At 36.2% G+C, this 23,961-nt stretch overlaps 4 protein-coding genes across 4 annotated transcripts; 1 reads left to right on the top strand and 3 right to left on the bottom strand.

Moving 5' to 3' along the window:
• Positions 1–4,740: 4,740 nt before the first annotated feature.
• Positions 4,741–9,025, bottom strand: LOC113096699 (Fc receptor-like protein 5). The gene is made up of 9 exons (XM_026262113.1): positions 8,785–9,025; positions 7,853–7,888; positions 7,414–7,662; positions 7,282–7,308; positions 6,903–7,151; positions 6,078–6,329; positions 5,683–5,955; positions 5,283–5,399; positions 4,741–5,172 (listed from the first exon to the last, which is right to left on the bottom strand). The coding sequence occupies exons 1-9, from the start codon at positions 8,813–8,815 to the stop codon at positions 5,132–5,134; spliced, it is 1,275 nt and encodes a 424-aa protein (XP_026117898.1). The 5' UTR covers positions 8,816–9,025; the 3' UTR covers positions 4,741–5,131.
• Positions 9,026–14,310: 5,285 nt separating this feature from the next.
• Positions 14,311–18,401, bottom strand: LOC113096700 (low affinity immunoglobulin gamma Fc region receptor II-like). Its single transcript, XM_026262114.1, has 7 exons — positions 18,330–18,401; positions 17,348–17,383; positions 16,735–16,983; positions 15,938–16,180; positions 15,543–15,815; positions 15,141–15,257; positions 14,311–15,030 (listed from the first exon to the last, which is right to left on the bottom strand). Exons 1-7 carry the CDS (start codon positions 18,358–18,360, stop codon positions 14,987–14,989), a joined length of 993 nt encoding a protein of 330 aa, XP_026117899.1. The 5' UTR covers positions 18,361–18,401; the 3' UTR covers positions 14,311–14,986.
• Positions 18,402–19,318: 917 nt separating this feature from the next.
• Positions 19,319–20,275, top strand: LOC113096693 (aerolysin-like protein). The gene has a single exon (XM_026262104.1). The coding sequence runs from the start codon at positions 19,328–19,330 to the stop codon at positions 20,273–20,275; it is 948 nt and encodes a 315-aa protein (XP_026117889.1). The 5' UTR covers positions 19,319–19,327.
• Positions 20,276–22,470: 2,195 nt separating this feature from the next.
• Positions 22,471–23,646, bottom strand: LOC113096698 (aerolysin-like protein). The gene has a single exon (XM_026262111.1). The coding sequence runs from the start codon at positions 23,633–23,635 to the stop codon at positions 22,688–22,690; it is 948 nt and encodes a 315-aa protein (XP_026117896.1). The 5' UTR covers positions 23,636–23,646; the 3' UTR covers positions 22,471–22,687.
• Positions 23,647–23,961: the final 315 nt, after the last annotated feature.

Raw genomic sequence — 23,961 nt, 5'->3', positions numbered from 1 at the left:
GAAGTGGTACAAAATGTAGATTTATTTACAATTATGTTGAAACAGTAAGTAGAAAATCTGAGTGGCACTATTTAAGAGTTAAAAAAAAAACAGATTTATTTAAAAGTATGTAAAAAAAATACACATTTTGCAAGGCACTTTAGGCAGTTTATTTCAGCTACAAAAGAAGTGATATGGCCAACTATAGGGCACTGAAAGTACTATATCTTGTGCATTTTGCCCTTATTTACCCAAACTCTAAAGGCTACTTTATGTAAAAGCAAGTTCCTTAGCAAGTAGGTGTGAATCACAGGTATATTACAGGTGCATCTCAATAAATCAGAATGTTGTGAAGGTTCATTAATTTCAGTAATTCAACTCAAATTGTGAAAATCATGTATTAAATAAATTCAATGCACACAGACTGAAGTAGTTTAAGGCCCAATCCCAATTCTATTTTATACCCCTTCCCCTACCCCTCCGCTTACCCCTTCCCCTTGTCCCTTGAAACAGAGTATCAAGGGGTAGCGAAGAAAATATTGCCCTAAGGATTGGGCCACCACTACTGTGCCGTCACACATCATCATTCGTCGTCTCTTACAATACACACGTGTGCTGGTGGTCATTAGAGCCTTTAATTATCGTTCTGTACTAATGAGCTGCTTACTGACACACATATTGGAAATTGCACAGCTCACACATCCAGAAGAAAATAAACTTGTCAACGCTGCCCCACAACTTTTATTAAATACAGTTTAAATACTGAATCGCTACATTATATTTTCCAGAGACGAGAGGATACAATCGCTGTTTTTAAGTAAACTCACTCTAAAAAGAGAAACGCACAGACGCGAATACAACACAACTTCCATTTCTCTCTCTCTCTCTCAAATAGGCAATATTTGAGAAAATGGTTTAGCGACTTCTAATTATTGGGGGGATTTGTCTACAGCAGTTATGGCCCTGATCAGACATATGCTGTGGCACTATCATGCAGTCTGTAATGATATGAAGTTAGCAAATATTAGCGTTTTTTTTGCAAACATTACTTTGAGTAGCATGATCGTTAATATGAACTCACAATTGAATGGAACATAAAACACTTGATTACTTTTCGTTAAAATCTTTATTTATGCCTAAAAAGCTTACATTTATGTGTCTTTTTCTTCGCTGTAGCATCCATGTTGCCGAGACAACTCATACCCCTTTGTTTGAAGTGTGGTCCCGAAAAATCTTCGTTTGAAGGGCTATCTGGTCCTTCCCCTTCCCCTACCCCTCCAGCCAAAAGAGAATCAAGCTACCCCTTCAAGTGAACACGCGAAACAGAGGGGTAGGAAGGGCTAAGGGATAGAATTGGGATTGGGCCTAAGTCTTTGGTTCTTTTAATTGTGATGATTTTGGCTCACATTTAACTAAAACCCACCAATTTACTATCTCAACAAATTAGAATACTTCATTTACTGTACATGTTCTCAATACTTGGTAGGGGCTCCTTTTGCTTTAATTACTTCCTTATTTTGGCGTGGAATGGAGGTGATGGGTTTGTGGTACTGCTGAGGTGATATGGAAACCCAGGTTTCTTTGACAGTGGCCTTCAGCTCAACTGTATTTTTTTTTTTTGGTCTCTTGTTTCTCATTTTCCACTTGACAATACCCAATTGATTCTCTCTGGGGTTCAGGTCTGGTGAGTTTGCTGGCCAGTCAAGCACACCAACACCATGGTCAGGTAAAATTACCACCTTTTGGTGCTTTTGGCAGTGTGTATATTTAGTATAAATAAAATGCTTAAGTACTGTTAAAGTCAGATACTCTAAAACTTTCAGAATTTTATACGAACCCCGAAGGAGCATCTTTGACAAAGAAATACTCCATCATATGTCCAACTCGTTCTTTTAAACTTTGCCCATGTTTAGCATGAGCATCCAACTCTTTAACCGCGTAAATAAGTCAGAATCAATGAAACAGCATTAGACTTTCCCTTTAAGGACTACTTGGAAGGTTTGTCATAATACAGCGATTGCACAGTGATTGCAAATGCACAGAACATGGGTGCGGCGTTGGTTGCAAGATTGTCCAAGCTTAAAGGGAAGTTAAAGTGCCATGTTTATATTTTCACATCATGGTGGTTGAAGAAGGAGGAACAACTGATGGAAACGACATTTAAAATCAAGCAAATGCATCTCAACACAACATAAAAAAGTTATTCATTGGCAGTAGCATACCGTTGTGTTTCAGTCAGGGTCTTCAGTAAGCAACTGTAAACTACATTCCTTAACACATCTATCATACACATCTCTTTAATAGCTAACACAGCCATATGCATATCATTTGCATATTATGCTGCACACAGGCTCTCAACGACAATGAAATAACAATGATCAACAATTTCAACAGTAGACTAGATGGGGGTGGGTTAAATTCAGATTAAATTTCCCTACATGGATCATGGATCCACCTATACACGATTCACTATGAACATTCACGTCACTCTAAAATGATGACGCGCTCACAGCTGCAGAACTGTACAAATGCTGGACATACACACATCCACACACCATGCAACAGTATTTTCAAACAACACGTACACCTCAGTAACAATGTGCATGAATCAATACTTGTCAAATAGTAAAGCACACACCTGTCACTTGAATATAAAGTCTGTGAGTCTGTCATTCCATGTCCCTTTGCTCATATAAAAAATAAACATGGTCAAATAACTTCTTGTGCTCGGTGCTAGCTGTTAGCCACTCATAGGCGCAATCTTTGAAATGCCGCACAAAACCACAAACTCAGTTTAAGTAGTTTATGCTTCAGTTATTCCTCTTTTGTCTGCAAAAGGGTGTCTTGAAAAGGCAGATCGATAACAAGATCTGGAGTAGAGGCGACGTTGACAGCAGCTTGGAAATTCCCAACTAAACGATGGACGCCCTGTTGCCAAATTGGGCTACTTTAACAATGTTGCCGCAGGTTGTTTTTCATGTCTGCTGGTCCAGTTTTTGCACTTAAATCGTTATTGTGAGAAGGATTATTTCTTCCGCATCTCATCCAATGCCTCTTTTTTTGGTTCCAAAACGTAATTTTAAAGCTAGTAATGAAGGCTTGAGTCATTGATAGCATTCTAATGCAGTTATTAATTAAGTCTTTAGAAAGAAAGACAGAAACATACAGAGAAAGAAAGAGAGAGCGAGAGAGCTTCTCTAAACAGCTTTGTTATTACGCCAGAAATGTCATGTTTAATTACTTTCGGAAAATTGTCAGTCTTGTTGTTGTTTTTGTTAGTCCTGTAATTTCTGTTATTACAGTTTTACTATGCGAAGTGATATGGACATGTAATGCGGTCAGGAGAGCTGCAGGCAACTATATTCAACGTGTGTTTCCCAGAAAATATTTGCACACCTCAGAACGTACATCAGCCAATCAGATTCAAGCATTCAACTTCACTGTAGTGTAATTATTAATAATTGATAAGCAGGATTTTTTTTTAAATGCCATTATAAAGGATATCTTCTCCTGCTTCCACATTGGGAACATTTCTGTTCTCCAGCTCCTCTTCACATCCCTCATATAACAGTTCAAATTCACATCTGTTGGTCTTCATATTGCCACACAAAATAAAAACTACCACCCAATAGGCAAGGCAAGTTTATTTATAAATCATTTCATACACAAACTGCACGTTGTTAATGTTTGTACAGTATGTTATGTCACTGATTATTACACAATATGCAATTGTTTTGTCCTGATGTTATGTGTTGAGGACCACAATGGAAATAAGTCCTGGACTTTATTGTGTTTTTATCCTCGATTGTATCTGATGCCTTTTTGTTTTATTTTTACTGTAAGGCTTTCTTGATATAATTAAATAAATAAATAAAAAATAAAATAAAACATAAAAATGTTATTCATCATGATAGTGGCTAATTGCTCTCTGTACCTCTGCCATCAACAAAACATAAATTTGTTACATTAATAAAGGATCTACAAAAGATTATTGCTGCCCTGGGAGACTTGATATACAATTCAGTTCACTCATGCGCTTAAAGATTATAAACATCACATGGAGCGCATTGCATTGTGGGACAAAATATCCTATGCATTGTCTTGAGATGCAAAGATCAGATTTCCGCAAATGTAGCAGGTAATCTGCCAATTCCTTGAATACAAACATTTCACATACTATACACATTGCATAATGCAACAGTATTTAAATGGTATTATATTATTTCACAGCTTCTGTACTGATTTCAGCTTACTTGAGTTATATTTAACATATTCTGGCAAATAGAGTAGATCATCCAGGAATGCCATGCATACAGAAAGTTTGCATACTGTAACCATTATACATGGTAATTGTACATTGTACAAGTAGTATAATAGTATGCCATTTCGAACACAGCAAAAGGTGTTAAGCACTTTTTACAACACACCGATTCAAACCAGCCCTAACTAACAGTAATAAAGTGTAACGATAAAAACTCCCTAATCATCGGGAAGAAGGAGGCGGGAACCGGCGCACAATCAAAAACATTTTAATAATTCAAAAATAAACAAAACAGCGCGTCAGCCCCTCACGGCGACTGACGCGCACAAATAAAAAACAAACACATAAAATAATGTCCCAGGCCTGGTCCTCTCTCGTCCTTCACGGTCGTCGCTCCAGTTTTATATCCTTCCATCTCCTACGTGGGACTCGATACTAGCGGTGGGGCTCAGGTGTAGCTCATCTCCAATCACCACACCTGGCCTCACTCCTCGTTCCCACGCCTCTCGGCCCCGCCCCACTCGCCACATAAAGATATACCTTTGCCTCAGCATATTGAAAAACAGAAGAAAAAGCCAAGAAATTACTCAAACGGAGCTGCAGTAGTTTATAGATCATCTGAGAAAGAAAGAAAGAAAGAAAGCAAGGAAGAAAGAAAGAAAGAAAGAAAGAAAGAAAGAAAGAAAGAAAGAAAGAGAAAGAAAGTGAAGCGAAGTGCATGTGGCCAAGTGGTGACCCATACTTGCACACACAGTAGTGCATACACACACACACCTGCATGTATTTTGAGCATGTATTTTGTCTAATTCAGAAAAATTATAAGCTAAATTTAACTAAATAATGTTGGAAAAGAGAAAAACTTTGTTTTTTCTTCATCAGGATTGCAGACGTTCACTTTGTAACAGTATATTGACTGACCTCATTTGATTCAGCTGTAAAACACACAACATATGGAGTAAGTGACATTTTAATTGAAGTTAACAATGATAGATCAGGTAAAACCCATCGTTAGAAGAACATCTGAGAAAGAGAGAGATCTCACCATGAGCTCTGTAGCACTTGACTCCCAGAATGATGGACACTAGCAGATATAGAGAAGCTGCCAGCAGAAAACTGAGCAGTTTGAGAGCTGAGAGAAGCAGCAATGGGGCTTCAGAACCTGGAAAAAAAAACACACAGGCAAATAATTGATGAAATACTTTTTCCTCATACCCTCTTTTTTTTGCTTTTGAAATGCTGGCATAAAATAAAGAACAATTACATGCAAAACTGTAAATTATAATTTTGCCATTTTGTAGGCATTAGAGTTGGCTTGGTTTAACACAGCCTTGAGTTAAAATGTGTCATATAATTATTAATTAATTTAATCAATCACATTATAATTTCCACATATGCAAAAGTTGATTAGTGTCTGAATGTTGTCAGATTGATGAGATTCTCACCTGATACAGTGAGTGTAACTTTATCACTGGTGTGTGAGTATCGTGATCCTCCTGTTTCTCTTCCAGTGCAGCTGTAATTACCCGTGTGAGATTCATTAACAGAACTGATTCGGTATTCCTGAGACTGACTGACATGAATCTCTGAATCATCTTTATTCCAGCTGTAGCTCCAGTTGATGACGTCTGTCTGCTGTATGTCACACGAGAGAGTGACTGTCTGTCCTCTGGACACACGTCCATCAGGCTGGACACGCACTACAGGCTTGGGTCTCTCTGTGCAAAACAAACTGAAGTTACTTTAACTGACAGCACATGATATTGTGATTGGGGGACATTAATCTTCATAATATTATTGTAAACTCTAAATCAGATTGTCCTGTAAAAACAGCACTGACCTCTTACTGTTAGCACGACTCCTTGGCTTTGTGTGGTCTTTCTATTTCCAGTACACGCATATCTTCCTCCATCAGAGACTCTCACTTCTCTCAGAGAGAGAGAGAGAGTTTCTGTTTCAGAACCATTTTTTATTCTCTTAAAGTCTTTGAACCAGTATATTTTCCGTGCAGTTGACCGTCTCACATCACAGATCAGAGTAACTGTGTCTCCAGTGAACACTGAACTCTGGGGCTTTACAGTTACAATGGGATCTGTAAATATTTCATGATACAATTTTGAGTTAATAAATAGTCTTGAGAGATTATCTTTCAGTACTAATGACTTCTATAATCTATATTAATGATGATTTAACATCATTAGCCTTCACATTAAGGTAATTCTTTATTCATCTTTACGTTCATACAACATAATAGTTTCATGAACATTAAACTCAAAATGAAGGTACATGAGGATAGAAATCATGAGATCCAAAAAAATAAATAATCAATTCATGCTTAAATGCTCAAGAAGACCTTCTCTAATTTTCTTTCAGGTTGTAATATTTGTAAAAAATAAAATAAAAATACAAATCCTTTTTTAAGATACAGGAAGTAAGTGTTCACATGGTCATGATCAATACTTGGACAGATTGGAGATCTACATGTAGTCTGATGCTTAAATTTAACGAAAGTTTGTAAGGAATAGAAAGGAGATTAAAAATACATTGTTTATTGAAGATGGCTCGGATTCATCTTATCTGTTGAGATTAATATTCCAACAAAAAGTAAAATTTTTACTACATTTTCTGAGCAAGATCCTGACGTGTATCATTGATGATCACTCACCTGAAACAGTCAGAGTCACAGCATTACTCCATTCAGAGCAGACTGATCCTCTGCAGGCTTTACACTTGCAGGACTGTGTGAGCTCTACAGTGATCTTGAACTCATCCTTTGTAGAGTTGTGCTGTTTATCTCCACACTGAAATGTGTATGTCAAATCATAACCCTGCATTTCACATCCGAGAGTGACAGTATCTCCTCTGAATATCTGTGATGATTTAGGCTCAACAGTCAGACGAGGTTTAGGTGGCTCTATAAGAACCAGACAAACAGAAGTTATGGTGAAACATCTAAATAAGCCACAATAATCTACACATGTATCCGTTTTTATTTCTTGTCTTTGTCCAGGAATGGTGAAATACTGTATATTGAAAGCACTTACTGCTGTGTGCCAATGAAGCCACTGGCCCTGCACGATGAGAACAATAAACTCACTTTATTTTCAACCTTCTCCTTTTCTTCTGTGCTACTAAATGTCATATACTTATAATGTAGTGAAGCTCATCAGACTCACGTGATATAGTCAGTGTAACAGCATCACTGATCTCTGACTTCTGTCCATCACTTCTCCTCTCTCCTCTACATGTGACGTTACTGCTAGTGTCAGATACACCAGTTCTGATGCTCAGTTCTCTGTCAGAGCTGAAGGGATGAGATGACCCCTCTATAAACCAGCTGTATGTCCAGTCATCTTCAGGTCCTGGTATTTCACATCTGACAGTGAGGGGTTCATGCTCTAAAATCACTGCAGCCTTAGGTTTCCCTTTAATATAACATTAAAAAAAAACATGAGTATATTAAATATGAGTAATATTATAAATGGTAATTTCATTCAGAGCTTATTTATATCATTTAGGACACAACAAATGACATTACAAACACATAACACACAATATGCTATATTCACTCCCTACACAGTTACGTGGGAAGATTTAAAGAGATATATAAATCACCTTGAGTGTTTCCAGTGTGGATGTTTGAAATAAGCACTAAAAAAAAAGCACAAATAAACACTATATGAATATCTGGTTAGAAATTCCACATTCATTTTCATGAATAAATGTATAGTTTAAATCACTATATGAAAAATTCATGCTGATTGTAAGGTGGAAGACTGAAATGAAACCAGGCTCATTAACAGAACACCAATTTACTAATAATTGTATAAATATTACTGTAAGACAAGCAGAAATTGCCAAGCAGTAAACTGATCTTGATCTTGTGCTTATGTTGAGACCTCTGCTTTAGTGATGAGGAGCACTAGATATCTTAAAGACTTCCTCAATTCATCTGAACATCATTCTTGAGAAAATACAGCATTGATTTACAGCACATTAACAACAGAGTCACAGTCAGGCTACACTGAATTAACTGGTTTAAGACATTTCAGACCAACACTGCTGGATTGTGTTGTTTGCTCAGCAAGGAAGTGTGAAGAAAATAGTTGCCGTAGTTGAATGCAGATATTATTTTCCATGACATCAGTGATTCATGTGGGAAGTGGCATCATTGTGGTCAGTAACGTCACTGGTCAGTGTATGTGTTACTGTAGGACCACAAGCCATCTCATCTATATTTGGTTATTATATTGCTATACCATTCAACAAATCAATTTCCAGAACAACAAGATCTCGGTGTATGAGTTATACCTCACAAGTAAAGCCTAAATGTAGACGAACTAACTGCTAGTGAAGATCAACTGAAGCACATCGGAGTATTTCGTCTTCACATACAGATAGGTCTATCAAGAGCTACAGATTTGATACTCTATCACCAATTATTATCGACATGAATAATAAAATGTAAAAAAAGGTATGATTAAATACAATACACTGAATCACTATATCATTATGAAAATAGCGCATAAATGAGAAAATATACTCACAGAGCATTAGAAGAAGTGAACAGATCTCCATACTGATCTATTAATGACACACTGTCAAACACACAGACTGTGTAATAGACTCAGCACTTCCTGTGCAAACACATGACAAGAAGAGACTCTCCTGTTTGGTGGACATATGTCCATGTGATGAGACACAATCACAACTGAACTCAACACACTGTGTTTTAGTGCATTATAGGCACACTATAGGAGCAAAACGGTTAAATCTAGGTTTCATGGTCTTAATGTTTTTGGTCTCTCAAATTTTTAAAATCTTTTAGTGTGTACCCAACATTATTTATACAGTAAAGACTATCCAGTGTTATTTCACAGATCAATAGATTATTCAGTTTAGTAATTCTGCACTGAAACATTACTTTTAGACCTATCTGAAAAACTTACAGTACTGTTAGTTTAATTTGTAACTTGTAATGGTTTTTGTTTGTGCTATTGCTTGTCATTTATTTAATTGATCAAATTGTCTTTTTTAGTTCAAATGAGTTTGAGTGCATGTGGTTCGTGGGAGGGGAGGTTTAAGCACCAGGAGGAAGGGGCGTTGTCCATGCACTGTAAACCCCGACAAGTTAACTTAACTCAAATCGTTTGAGTAAACAGATTGCCTTGATTTAAACCCTGTAAGTTTTAAAACTTTGCATTTAAGTAATTAAGTGATTAACTGAGTGCTGATTGAGAATTAGTGATGAACAGCTGCTGTTAACAAACAGAATCACTGAAGAAAAGAGAAACACAAGAACTACTACAACTGACTTCAGACACAGCCTTAGATGAAATCAACTGAAATAAAATACATGAAATCTCTCAAGAACTGATTAAACAACCCCACAAACAGCATCACCAGCTCCACTTATTAATAACCAGACTGACTTTATTTCTGTCAGACGTCTACAGAAGATCTTATTGAGAATGAACTAAGGTTTAGATATTGATTTATTGTTTCATTTGAAGTAACCATGTTAGAGATCAGTGTTTGCTTTAGTTGGGCTCTTGACCCTTGATTTCTGTCTTAGTCTTTTCTCTGGCTGTTATAGCCGTGTGTTTCTAAAACACATTTGTTGTAACTCAAAAGACCAGAAGAAATGCCATCAGGTGTTAACCTGTATCTAGGTGTAGGTTGTTATACTTTATATTGGTGATAATCACCAATTATTGATTCATAAGAAGTCTAATCTCTGATGAAGTAAGTGTTATGTAATTTGATTGATTACAGTAAAAGTGATCCTAAGATGCAGTGGTTCTGTGATAATCCGTTAATACAAAGACTTTCCAAACAGTGTGGACTTCTATGGTGTCAATTAGTCACACACAGACATCAATAATCAGAATATGAACCTCAACAATGGTGACCATAAAAAAAAAAAATCCTGCAGAGCATGCTGGGAGCCATAGATGAGTTTTGTTCTACAATAGTACCCAGCATGCATTGCAGCATGTTTTTTTGTCACCATTGTAGAGGTTCATATTCTGATAATTGATGTCTGTATTTGACCAGTTACTGGCATAGAAGACAAAAGAATGTGTACAAAATGTTTATGAAGTCATTTTAATATTAATTGAATATTACAGAATCACTGGCTCTTAGTGTCATTTTTACTAGGTCCACTTCTACTAATTACACATCAGAGATTAGACTCCACATGGATCAATAACTGTGAATAATAATGAATAATTACCATCACCTTTATAAAGTATAACAACCTACACCTAGGTACAGGTTAACACCTGATGGCATTTCTTCTGGGCTTTCGAGTTACAACAAATGTGTTTTAGAAACACACGGCTATAACAGCCAGAGAAAAAACTAAGACAGAAATCAAGGGTCAAGAGCCCAACTAAAGCAAACACTGATCTCTAACATGGTTACTTCAAATGAAACAATAAATCAACATCTAAACATCTTAGTTCATTCTCAATAAGATCTTCTGTAGACGTCTGACAGAAATAAAGTCAGTCTGGTTATTAATAAGTGGAGCTGGAGATGCTGTTTGTGAGGTTGTTCAATCAGATCAGAGATTTCATGTATTTTATTTCAGTTGATTTCATCTAAGGCTGTGTCTGAAGTCAGTTGTAGTAGTTCTTGTGTTTCTCTTTTCTTCAGTGATTCTGTTTGTTAACAGCAGCTGTTCATCACTAATTCTCAATCAGCACTTAGTTAATCACTTAATTACTTAATTGCAATATATATCTTTCAGTGAACTCAACTGAATTGAGTTCAGAGTACTCATAACTGTTAGTTTTTTCAACTTAAATGATTTAAGGCAATCAGTTTCCTCAAACGGTTTGAGTTAACATAACTTGTCAGGTTTGAGTGAGGCTGTGTCTGAAGTCAGCTGTTGTTCCTTTCTCTCTTTTCTTCAGTGATTCTGTTTGTTAACAGCAGGTGTTCATCACTAAAGCTCAATTATCACTCAATTAATCACTTAATCACTTAATTGCAATGTATATCTTCTTTCAGTGAACTCAACTGAATTAAGTTCAGAGTACTCATAACTGTTAGTTTTTTCAACTTAAACGGTTTAAGGCAATCGGTTTCCTCAAACGGTTTGAGTTAACATAACTTAAGGATATCTGTTTACTCAAACCGTTTGAGTAAAGTTTACTTGTCGGGTATTACAGTCAAGGCAATCAGTTTACTCAAACGATTTGAGTTGAGTTAACTTGTCGGGTTTTACAGTGTGGGAAATAGTCCTGCCAACACAGCTGGAAACAAATCTGACTTTTACTCCTCTATATCTGTTTGTTCACTGATCTCATCAGTCTGAACTGTAAAAAAAAAAAAAAAAAAAGAAAAAAAAAAGTTATGGAATAAGTGACATTTTAATGAAAGTTAACAATGATGGATCAGGTTAAACCCATCTGTAGAAGAGCACTTGAGAAAGAGAGAGGCTCTGTAGCATTTGACTCCCAGTATGATGGACGCTGTCTTACGAAAAAGAAGTTTATTCAAGTGTGCTATTAGTAAACTTCTTTTAAAGTTAAAATAGGAAAGTATGTTTTTAGTTTACTTTTTATGTACTTCTCATAAATGGGCTTTAGGTACTTCTCAGAAATATACTTAAAATAACATTTAATATATTTAACTTATACTTACAAAAAGTCTTAGAATCCGTGTTTTTGTTGTTATACAGTAGAGGGCGCTAGTACACATCTTCTGTAAAGGATTAAAAAAAACACATTATGAAGAAAAAGAAACAACATACTATCACATGTAATCTAACAGAATCATCTGACATCAAACAGCATCAAAACTGTATTAATTATACAGTTATACAGTATACTTAATTAGTAAACTATCAGTATACCTTTAAGTTCACTTTCAGTATAATTGCAATACAAAATTCAAACATAGTAAACTACTAATGTACTCAAAGTTTGCTACAGTTATACTTAAAAGTATACTTTTATATACTAGAAAGTGGGCCAATATTTAGTCCCAAGGAGTATTGAAAGAGAACACTTACAAGTATACTACTAGAACACTGATATGTGTATACTTCCTACATAAAGTATACACATATACAAATATACTAGAACTTTACTTTAAGTACACTTAGTAAAATAAACTTGAAGTACACTATTTTTTGGTAAGGTTTAGCAGATATGGAGAAGCTGACAGTAGAAAACTGATTTGTTACATGCATTTACAGCCAAAAATCAGAAACCAGACCTCAACAGCTCAGCTCTATCATTCTATATTCAATCAGCTCAGTTATCTCCATCTCCATTCTGTCAAATCAATTCAATGTCTCAATAACTGGAACTGGAGATGTGCATTTCTAAGATTCATAACTGAAAACCACAGTGTAAATTCAAAGTCACTGGACGGCAGATCTTATTTCAGACGGCATGAGTAATTCATATGGTTGATTTCATCATTGTGGGCACAGTTTGCGTAACTGCAAAAGTGCAACGTCTCACAACATCATCTATTTAAGTCAATTATTCAGCTTCCACCCCGGTTACAAAACCTCAAGTCTTTGTTCAGAAGTTTAAGTTTCAAGATATTTATCAGGATTTTGTCCTTAATAAATGGTCTTGTCAGCAGATCTACTTCTCAAAACAGTTCATTCTAAACCTCTGTTGCTACAATAATTTCAAAATATAACTTTACAGCAAATAGAAACTTGAGCCATTACTATGCAATAATAAGAGGCATGTGTGTGGTCATGTGTCTTGCTACTGAGAAATGTTTTTTTGGTTGCAGACTCTTTGCAAATATTGAAAAAGTTAACCGCTGTGTGTGTCGATCTGCACATACTGTATGTTTGTAGCTTGGGGAGAAAGAACCAAAAGAAGAAAGCCTACTTTCTACAAACAATTAAAGTTAATTCCATGGGAAAGGTGTGGAGATTGTTCATCATTTGGTTTGTTTGCTCTTCACTATAGTTTGTAAGAATCTTTGAATAATTTGGCAGAGTACAGACCTGGAGCTACTTCATAGCTGTGCGTTTACTGGAAAACAACACACTAGTTCCGCTACCAATCAGAATCAAACATTCAAAAGCCTTGTGCTATAAACATGGTAATTCTGGTGTTGAACTATTCAGCTCTGTTTCAGCAGTTTCCAGTACAACAAAACCTGACATCAAATCAAGAATCCCCAAAAGACATTAATGTTGCCTTACACTCTTTTTACTCTTCTTGCTGATGATGACCCTGACTCTTCTGCGTCTTTTCTATCCAACCTTGATTTACCTAGGCTGTCAGATGCGGATCCGGATCACCTACCTGAACTCAAATTTGGAAAATTGGTCTTGTCTTCCTAGTTCTTTTCAGGCTTCTATATCGATTAATATGGTGGAACAAATTTGATGCATGTGTTTCATGGTATATATGGGATGGGAAACATTTGACATTTTGACTTTGATTTTGCAATTGCACAAGGTTTTGTGTAATACACTTTGCATTTAGAGTTCTCTTTGTTCTTTGGGCTTACTTTATTTTTATGCTGAAAATACAAAAATTCTATACTGTATTACTTGCAGTACTAACAGTATGCAATATATTTGCTGTACTGAGTTGTGAATTATTTACTTTTATTTATGGAAAAATTATTTTCTATGCAATAAAAAAAAAAAAATATATATATATATATATATATATATATATATATATCTGTAACTACATGCCCTGGAACGCTGTGTTGTCAATTTTTTTATGTAGTGTCTAATGAATGCTGATGAGTGTTTATATATTGACTGGCTGTGTTTATGTTTTGAAAGCATTCTTTGATTTTGAGAACAGAGCAAATGGTTTTGAGGCAACTGTTTGATTTTGCCAGAAGAGTCAGGGGTTTTGTGAATGTAGTTTAAAGACTGGGTTTTTTGTTTAAAGTTTTGAGAATATAGGTGAAGGTTTCAAGAAATGTGTTTTAGCAATTGTGAAATACTGTAATATATTTGAAACATTCTGTAGCCTACTGTATAAAATGCTATAGAGATAAAGATGACGTCATTTGACTTTATCGGATATTTACTGTAGATTACAGTAGAATTGATGTGCTACTGCTGATATTGTTTTCAGATACACAGCATTTTTTTTTTTAGTTTACAATCGCATGCACATATGTACATATAAAAGTGTAACATTTATAATTATTACTCAGTTCACTCACACACTTGAAGATTTAACATCACATGGAGCGCATTGTGGGTAACAAAACAGCTTCTACACTGATTTCAGTGTACAGAGTTACATTTAACATATTCTGGCAAATAGAGTAGTTCATCCGGGTTTATGCATACAGAAAGTTTGCATACTGTGTCCATTATACGTACTGGAAAGAGTGGTAAGATAGTGTGGCATTTCGAACACAGCAAAAGGTGTTAGTGCTTTTTACAGTGCACTGTTTCAAACCAGCTTGACTAACAGTAATGAAGATATGCATTTGCCTCAGCATTTTAAACACAGAAAAAAGCCAAGAAACAACTCAAAGGGGAGCTGCAGTAGTTTATAGATCATTTGAGAAAGAAATAAAGTGAAGTGAAGTGAAGTGTGGCCATGTATTACTTGGAATTTGAGCTCTGCATTTAAAAAATTTAAGTGCACATCCATAGTAGTACACACACACACACACACACACACAGCATGTATTTTGTCAGAAAATTATAGACTAAATTTAACTAAACAATTTTTAAAAAAGAGAAAAAACATAGGTTTTTTTATTCATCAGGACTGGAGATGTTTACTCCTCTGTAACAGTATATTGACTGACCTCATTTGATTCAGCTGTAAAACACACAACATATGGAGTAAGTGACATTTTAATTGAAGTTAACAATGATAGATCAGGTTAAACCCATCGTTAGAAGAACATCGGAGAAAGAGAGAGATCTCACCATGAGCTCTGTAGCACTTGACTCCCAGAATGATGGACACTAGCAGATATAGAGAAGCTGCCAGCAGAAAACTGAGCAGTTTGAGAGCTGAGAGAAGCAGCAATGGGGCTTCAGAACCTGGAAAAAAAAAAAAACCCAGTCAAATAATCGATGAAATACTTTTTCCTCATACCCTCTTTTTTTTGCTTTTGAAATGCTGGCATAAAATAAAGAACAATTACATGCAAAACTGTAAATTATAATTTTGCCATTTTGTAGGCATTAGAGTTGGCTTGGTTTAACACAGCCTTGATTTAAAATGTGTCATATAATTATTAATTAATTTAATCAATCACATAATAATTTCCACATATGCAAAAGTTGATTAGTGTCTGAATGTTGTCAGATTGATGAGATTCTCACCTGATACAGTGAGTGTAACTTTATCACTGGTGTGTGAGTATCGTGATCCTCCTGTTTCTCTTCCAGTACAGCTGTAATCACCTGTGTGAGATTCATTAACAGAACTGATTCGGTATTCCTGAGACTGACTGACATGAATCTCTGAATCATCTTTATTCCAGCTGTATCTCCAGTTGATGACGTCTGTCTGCTGTATGTCACACGAGAGAGTGATTGTCTGTCCTCTGGACACACGTCCATCAGGCTGGACACGCACTACAGGCTTGGGTCTCTCTGTGCAAAACAAACTGAAGTTACTTTAACTGACAGCACATGATATTGTGAACAGGTGACATTAATCTTCATAATATTATTGTAAACTCTAAATCAGATTGTCCTGTAAAAACAGCACTGACCTCTTACTGTTAGCACGACTCCTTGGCTTTGTGTGGTTTTATTTTGTAAAGCACACGAATATCTTCCTCCATCAGAGACTCTCACTTCTCTCAGTGTTACTGTTGCCGAACCAGCTTTTATTCTCTTAAAGTCTTTGAACCAGTAAATTGTCCGTCCAGTTGACCATCCCACATCACAGATCAGAGTAACTGTGTCTCCAGTGAACACTGAACTCTGGGGCTTTACAGTTACAATGGGATCATCTGTAAATATTTCATGATACAATTTTGAGTTAATAAATAGTCTTGAGAGATTATCTTTCAGTACTTATGACTTCTATAATCTATATTAATGATGATTTAACATCATTAGCCTTCACATTCAGGTAATTCTTTATTCATCTTTATGTTCATAAAACATAATAGTTTTATTAACAAACTCTCATAATGAAGGCACATGAGGATAGAAATCATGAGATCCAAAAAATAAATAATCAATTCATGCTTAAATGCTCAAGAAGACCTTCTCTAATTTTCTTTCAGGTTGTAATATTTGTAAAAAAAAAAAATAATAATAATAATACAAAAAAAGTGTTCACATGGTCATGATCAATTTTGGGACAGATTGGAGATCTAGTCTGATGCTTAAGTTTACGAAAGTTTGTAAGGAATAGAAAGGAGATAAAAAAAATACATTGTTTACTGAAGATGGCTCGGATTCATCTTATCTGTGTTGAGATTAATATTTCAACAAAAAGTAAAAATCTTAATATATTGTCTGAGTAAGATCCTGACGTGTATCATTGATGATCACTCACCTGAAACAGTCAGATTCACAGCATTACTCCATTCAGAGCAGACTGATCCTCTGCAGACTTTACACTTGCAGGACTGTGTGAGCTCTGCAGTGATCAAGAACTCATCCTTTATAGAGTTGTGCTGTTTATCTCCACACTGAAATGTGTATGTCAAATCAATCCCACGTATTTCACATCCGAGTTCGACAGTATCTCCTCTGAATATCTGTGATGGTTTTTTCTCAAAACTCAGATGAGGTTTAGTTGCCTCTATAAGAACAGAACAAACAGAAGTTATGGTGAAACATCTAAATAAGTCACAATAATCTACACATGTATGTGTTTAGTTTGTGTCGGTGCAATACATTGTATTTCACATCTGACAGTGAGGGGTTCATGATTATCATGCTCTATAATCACTGCAGCCTTAGATTTCCCTTAATATAATATAACATAAAACAACACTCAGATGTAATTAAAATATGAGTAATCTTATAAATGGTCATTTAATTCAGAGCTCATTTATATCATTTAGGACACAACAAATTACATAACAAACACATAACACACAATATGCTATATTCACTTCCTACACTGAGTTATGAAGGAAGATTTAAAGAGATATATAAATCACCTTGAGTGTGTCCAGTGTGGATGTTTGAAATAAGCACTAAAAAAAAGCACAAATAGAAAATTCAACATTAATTTTCATTCATAAATGTATAGTTTCAATCACTATATGAACAATTCATGCTGATTATAAGGTGGAAGACTGAAATGAAACCAGGCTCATTAACAGAACACCAATTTACTAATAATTGTGTAAATATTACTGTAAGACAAGCAGAAATTGGCAAGCAGTAAACTGATCTTGATCTTGTGCTTATGTTGAGACCTCTGCTGTAGTGATGAGGAGAACTAGAGATCTTAAAGACATCCTCAATTCATCTGAACTTCATTCTTGAGAAATTATAGCATTGATTTTCAGCACATTAACAACAGAGTCACAGTCAGGCTACACTGAATTAACTGGTTTAAGACATTTCAGACCAACACTGCTGGATTGTGTTGTTCGCTCAGCAAGGAAGTGTGAAGGAAATATTCATGTGCATTAAGTGCAAAAATATCTAGGTAATGCACAAAAATATCTAGGTAATGCAGTCATGATACAAATTAAGGCGTAGTTGAATGCAGATGTTATTTTCCATGACATCAGTGATTCATGTGGGAAGTGGCATCATTGTGGTCAGTAACGTCACTGGTCAGTGTCTGCGTTACTGTAGGACTACAAGCCATCTCATCTATATATGGTTATTATATTGCTATACCATTCAACAAATCAATTTCCAGAAGAACAAGATCTCAGTGTATGAGTTATACATCACAAGTAAAGCCTAAATGTAGACGAACTAACTGCTAGTGAAGATCAACTGAAGCACATCGGAGTATTTCGTCTTCACATACAGATAGGTCTATCAAGAGCTACAGATTTGATACTCTATCACAAATTATTATTGACATGAATAATAAAAATGTGAAATAGGTATGATTAAATACAATACACTGAATCACTATAGCATTATGAAAATAGCGCATAAATGAGAAAATATACTCACAGAGCATTAGAAGAAGTGAACAGATCTCCATACTGATCTATTAATGACACACTGTGAAACACACAGACTGTGTAATAGACTCAGCACTTCCTGTGCAAACACATGACAAGAAGAGACTCTCCTGTTTGGTGGACATATGTCCATGTGATGAGACGGTCTGGATAGAGCTGAACACAATCACAACTGAACTCAACACACTGTGTTTTAGTGTATTATAGGCACACTATAGGAGCAAAACGGTTAAATCTAGGATTTTTTTAGTCTTCATTTTTGTGGTCTCTCAAATTTTTTAAATCTTTTAAGATTAAAAAAAATATTTTAGTGTGTACCAAACATTATTTATACAGTGAAAACTATCCAGTGTTATTTTACAGTTTAATAGATTATTCGGTTTAGTAATTCTGTACTGAAACATTACTGTTAGACCTACCTGAAAAACATAAAGTGCTGTTAGTTTAATTTGTAACTTGTTATGTTTTTTGTTTGTGCTATTGCTTGTCATTTATTTAATTGATCAAATTGTCTTTTTTAGTTCAAATGAATTTGAGTGCATGAGAGCATTTGACTCCCAGTATGATGGACACTCCCTCACAAAAAAGAAGCTTATTCAAGTGTGCTATTAGTAAACTTCTTTTAAACTAAAAATAGGAAAGTATGTTTTTAGTTTACTTTTTATGTACTTCTTATAAATGGGCTTTATGTACTTCTCAGAAGTAACGCGTTACAAAAGTAATTAAGAAATATATAAGAAAGAAATCAAAAAGTGTGTACTGCCGGTAAGCCTCTAGAAACAGGTGTGGGAAGCACTTCTATAGTTATGCTTTATTTAATATATGAAGGAAAAATATATTCTAAATGACCTCAAAACAACTGCGGGAAATACTTATTGATTTTAAATAATAATACTCAAGGGACATGTACTAGTAATATAAAATATTTTTGACTGCCAATGATAATATTCATCTGTGATGTAACTTTCAGATCTATTTACTTCAAAGATGTCCTACCCATCAACTCTAGAGATAATTGGTGGTGGAGGAGGTTCTTCATTTTCATTTACGGGTGAGAACAATGGTGCCAGTTTAGAGAAGATCGGGGTCTGGGTGGGAGGATCTCAGGTGAAGGCTGTGAAAGTTTGGCTTTCAGATGGCAGAAGTGATAGCTTTGGATATCCATCTGGACCGTATCAGGAGTACACGTTCCAGCCTGGTGAGTGTTTCACCTCACTGTCCCTCTGGGGGAACGGAGCAGGAACACGTCTTGGAGCCATCAAATTCAAGACCAACCATGGTGGAAACTTTTTTGCATCAATGACGAGCTGGGGTTTAAAAACCGAATATCCCATAGATGTCGGCTCTGGTTATTGTTTGGGAGTTGTAGGAAGATCTGGTGCAGATATTGACTGCATGGGATTCATGTTTCTCAATGCAGTTCAATCAACAGTTCTCACCAATGTCAACTATCCCACAATAAACCAACTGATACCACAGGTGACCGTGGAAGAGATCAAATCTGTCACTTACAGAAATGGCTCTTCTGCCGAACAACCACAAAAAATTGAAACCTCGAAGAAAGTGACCAAAACATCTTCATGGTCGATGACTAACAGCTTTACAGCAACATTTAGTGTGGAAGTGAAGGCAGGGATTCCAGATGTTGTAGAAGTTTCTACAGGATTCAGTTTCACCATTGGAACAGAAAGCACCTATAGGCTGGAGCAGACCGATGAGAGAACCGAAACGCTATCTAACACTATAAATGTGCCACCTAAAAAGAAGATTGATGTTGACATCACCATCGGCAGAGCCACGTTTGACCTGCCATACACTGGCACAGTGATCATCACTTGCAAGAACGGCAGTGTGTTACAGTATGAAACCCAGGGTCAATACAGAGGCATCACTTACACCGATATCAAAATGGATATTCAAGAATCTGATCTGTGATCTGTGTCAAGACAGGTTGTTTTTGGCTGGTCATTATCTAATTTTACCAGCAATGTATCAGTTGTTCTACATTTAATTATCTTGTTGGAGGCTTTTTTCCTCTGGTCCAAAAGACACGTTGCTCAATGATTTTAAACAGGGGGAACACATATTCTCCATTGTTTTGTCTGAATAATATTTTCTGATTCTTTTACAGAATATACATATAGAATCATACTTTGTGTAAGCCCTTCATCAATATCCACTAAAATCTCTAATAATTTGATGTACTTCTTTACATGAGAATTTCAAATGTGTTTACTCTTACATTTAATAAAAGCATTACATGAGCCCCATGTGTAGACTGAAGTTTATAATAGCAGATAAATCTCTATTTAATATTGTAAATGCTCTTTGTTGGATTTACAATAATGGTTTTATTTGAAGTCTTATTGTTCCAATTGATTGATAATGTGAACTTTGTATAATTAATTTTATTACTGACAATACAAAACTGTTCTAAGTAGCCACTTGATACAATATTTGATTCAAAACACACCAGAATCACCACACCGTAACATTATTATGATTAATATGCACAATATTTTGTAGTGTCAAAATTCTAAGTGAACAACTTCATTCGGTACATCTGTTCACTCTGTTTCCAAGGTTACATGCCTTAAGCTCAAAATCCAATGGAGACTGGCCCATTCTATTCACTATTAGCTTCTGCTTTTGTATTTATCTTTAGACATTCTAAAATCACTATTATAACAGTTGAAATCATATTTTGATTTAAGTTTACCACTTAATTTGAACTGGGGTACCAGTTTATGCCATTAGTGCTATAGAGCAGCGGTTTTCAACTCCTGTCCCCTCCTATCACTTCAGACATTTGTTCTATTTGTCCATAATTGCCTTGCGAAGTGGACATCACCAAATTTTCACCACGATTCCAGTTTGATGTGAGAATGTATTCAATTCAAAGGGCATTAAAGTGTGCAAGACGAGAATTTAAATTGTCTTTATTTACAATGGTATATTATGTCATACTTCTCTAGTAAGTTTCATATGTGTGTGTGAATATGCTGCAGGCAGCAGCGCAAATCCATGAATTAATGTTCCAAAGAGAAGAAAACTTTAGTGGATTTCCCCTGGTCAGGGCATAGGGAGTAGTGAACACTGTAGGGACCATTCAAAAGGGAAACACAGTTCATTCACATTGCTTTCTTCTAACGAGCTTCTTATCTGAATGCAAAATATGGATGCGGTGGGGGGGGGGGGGGGGGGGTGAATACAGGAGTTGAAAACCCCTGTTGGGGTGTCAGGTCATCTGCTGGTGTTGGTCCACTGTTTTTTCTGAGGGCCAAGGTCAACACAGCTATATACCAGAAAGTTTTAAAGCACTTCATGCTTCCTGCTGCTGACCAACTTTATGGAGATGCATTTAATTTTCCAACAGCTGGCAAAGCTATCAGTACCTGGTTTAAGGACCATGCATGGTATCCCGGTTCTTAATTGGCCAGCAAACTCGCCTGACCTTAACCCCATATAAAAGCCATGGGGTATTGTGCAGAGGAAGATCCCAGACCCAACAATGCAGAAGAGCTGAAGGCCACTATCAGAGCAACCTAGGCTCTCATAACACCTGAGCAGTGCCACAGACTGATAGACTCCATGCCACGCCATATTGCTACAGTAATTCAGGCAAAAGAAGCCCAGATGAAGTGTTGAGTGCTGTACATCCTGATACTGAAAATGGAAAAGTTAATTTGAGGTATCTTTATGGCCTTGACATTTTTTGGGTTAAACATGGGACAATTCCATATTTTAAAAGGGATTGGAGGCAACCCTACCCAGGTTGCATTTTTACTTCCATTTATCTATAACTTGTGATTCTTACCCCATCCTGCTTCAAACTTTTTTTTGCATAAGTGTTATAACATTTTGGCACACAATATACAGCATACAACTATGCATCAAAATATTTGCGGTTTAATAAATTACCCTGTATTTTAGTTTAAATGGTTATTCAGTCATTTAAATAAATGGTACAGTACTCTTGTGGAACACTTAGCCTTCTTGGTCATTGTCGTATTTTGCATATTTCCAGAGGCTTACTTTCAACAACCTGCTTCGTTAAAAGATTCTCAGCAGGGCTTCTAAACCAAATATGTCCGAACAACTTTAAATAGACAAAACGGTCTATACACCGGGATCATTAAATGCTTTTATTAAGTGCTCTTGTATAAAAGTACAAATCTGGTATTAGAGATTGACTTTAAAGAGAATGCACAAATATGAAGTGACAAACATTTTGTAATAGAATTAGAGAATGTTTGGAAAAGCAGAGTATTTCGGAGCAAACAGAGTGATACATTGCTGGTAAAAGTCAGATAAAGCCCAGCCAAAAACAATCAATCAGTCTTAACATTACAGATCAGATTCTTTAGTATTCACTTTTATATCAGTGTAAGTGACACCATTGTATTGACCCTTGGTTTCATACTGTAACACACTGCCGTTCTTGCAATTGATGATCACTGTGCCAGTGTAAGGCAGGTCAAATGCGGCTCTTCCAATGGTGATGTCAACATCAATCTTCTTTCTTGGTGGCACATCTACAGTGGTAGTCAGAGTTTCGGTTCTCTCATCAGTGTACTCATGGCTGTAAGTGCTTTCCGTTCCAACGGTGAAACTGAATCCTGTAGAAACTTCTACAACCTCTGGAATCCCTGCCTTCACTCCCACACTAAATGTTGCTGTAAAGCTGTTAGTCATCGACCATGAAGATGTTTTGATCATTTTCTTTGAGGTTTCGACCTTTTGCTGTTGTTTTTCAGAGGAGTCATTTGTGAAAGCAACTGATTTGAGCTCTTCCACGGTCACCTGTGGTATCAGTTGGTTTATTGTGGGATAGTTGACATTGGTGAGAACTGTTGACTGAACTGAATTGAGAAACATGAATCCCATGCAGTCAACATCTGCACCAGCTCTTCCTACAACTCCCAAACAATAACCAGAGCCAATATCAATGGGATATTCGGTTTTTAAACCCCAGCTCGTCATCTTTGCAAAAAAATCTCCACCATGGTTGGTCTTGAATTTGATGGCTCCAAGACGTGTTCCTGCTCCATTCCCCCAGAGGGACAGTGAGGTGAAACACTCACCAGGCTGGAATGTATACTCCTGATACGATCCGGCTGGTTTGCCAAAGGTATCACTTCTGCCATCTGAAAGCCAAGCCTTGACAGCCTTCACCTGCCAGTCTTCCACCCAGACACCAATCTTCTCTAAACTTGCACCATTGTTCTGACCGGTAAATGAAAACGCCGACCCTCCTCCACCACCAATTTCAAACAGAGTTGTTGGGTAGGACATCTTTGAAGAAATCTAAAAATTAGGTCACAGATTTAAAAGCAGAATTAACAGAGTTCCAAGTCCAATACATCAATCTATTTATTCTAAAAGGTGAATAAATAATTCCGTCAAGTTCCATGTAAAGAGATTTTGGCGTATTTATATATTTGTTTTTCCATTGGTGTACAAGTTTCACAATTCAACCATCTACCAACACCTTAGCAATTAAATATGGGGCGCCATTTTTAAAGTGGCTCACGCTGAAGAAAAAAAAAAAAAATTAAAGCTGCAAGCAGCGATGAACGGGCCCTCGCACCCGGGCTCACAGCAATCGTGTGGCTTTAGCA

Source organism: Carassius auratus, unplaced genomic scaffold (genome assembly GCF_003368295.1).
Source record: "Carassius auratus strain Wakin unplaced genomic scaffold, ASM336829v1 scaf_tig00216014, whole genome shotgun sequence".
Lineage (NCBI taxonomy): Eukaryota > Metazoa > Chordata > Actinopteri > Cypriniformes > Cyprinidae > Carassius > Carassius auratus.
This window is presented reverse-complemented; position numbering and strand designations above follow the sequence as displayed.

Bases quoted from the DNA above. Each gene is read 5' to 3' on its own strand.
- LOC113096698 (XM_026262111.1), bottom strand. From the start codon at position 23,635: ATGTCCTACCCAACAACTCTGTTTGAAATTGGTGGTGGAGGAGGGTCG.
- LOC113096699 (XM_026262113.1), bottom strand. From the start codon at position 8,815: ATGGAGATCTGTTCACTTCTTCTAATGCTCT. The intron at 7,309-7,413 runs GTGAGTCTGATG...CTCATCGTGCAG, and splicing joins TGTTACACTGACTATATCAC to GGCCAGTGGCTTCATTGGCA. The intron at 6,330-6,902 runs GTGAGTGATCAT...AAATATTTACAG, and splicing joins TGTGACTCTGACTGTTTCAG to ATCCCATTGTAACTGTAAAG.
- LOC113096700 (XM_026262114.1), bottom strand. From the start codon at position 18,360: ATGGAGATCTGTTCACTTCTTCTAATGCTCT. The intron at 15,816-15,937 runs GTCAGTGCTGTT...TGTTTTGCACAG, and splicing joins AGTCGTGCTAACAGTAAGAG to AGAGACCCAAGCCTGTAGTG. The intron at 15,258-15,542 runs GTGAGAATCTCA...TTTTTTTTCCAG, and splicing joins AGTTACACTCACTGTATCAG to GTTCTGAAGCCCCATTGCTG.
- LOC113096693 (XM_026262104.1), top strand. From the start codon at position 19,328: ATGTCCTACCCATCAACTCTAGAGATAATTGGTGGTGGAGGAGGTTCT.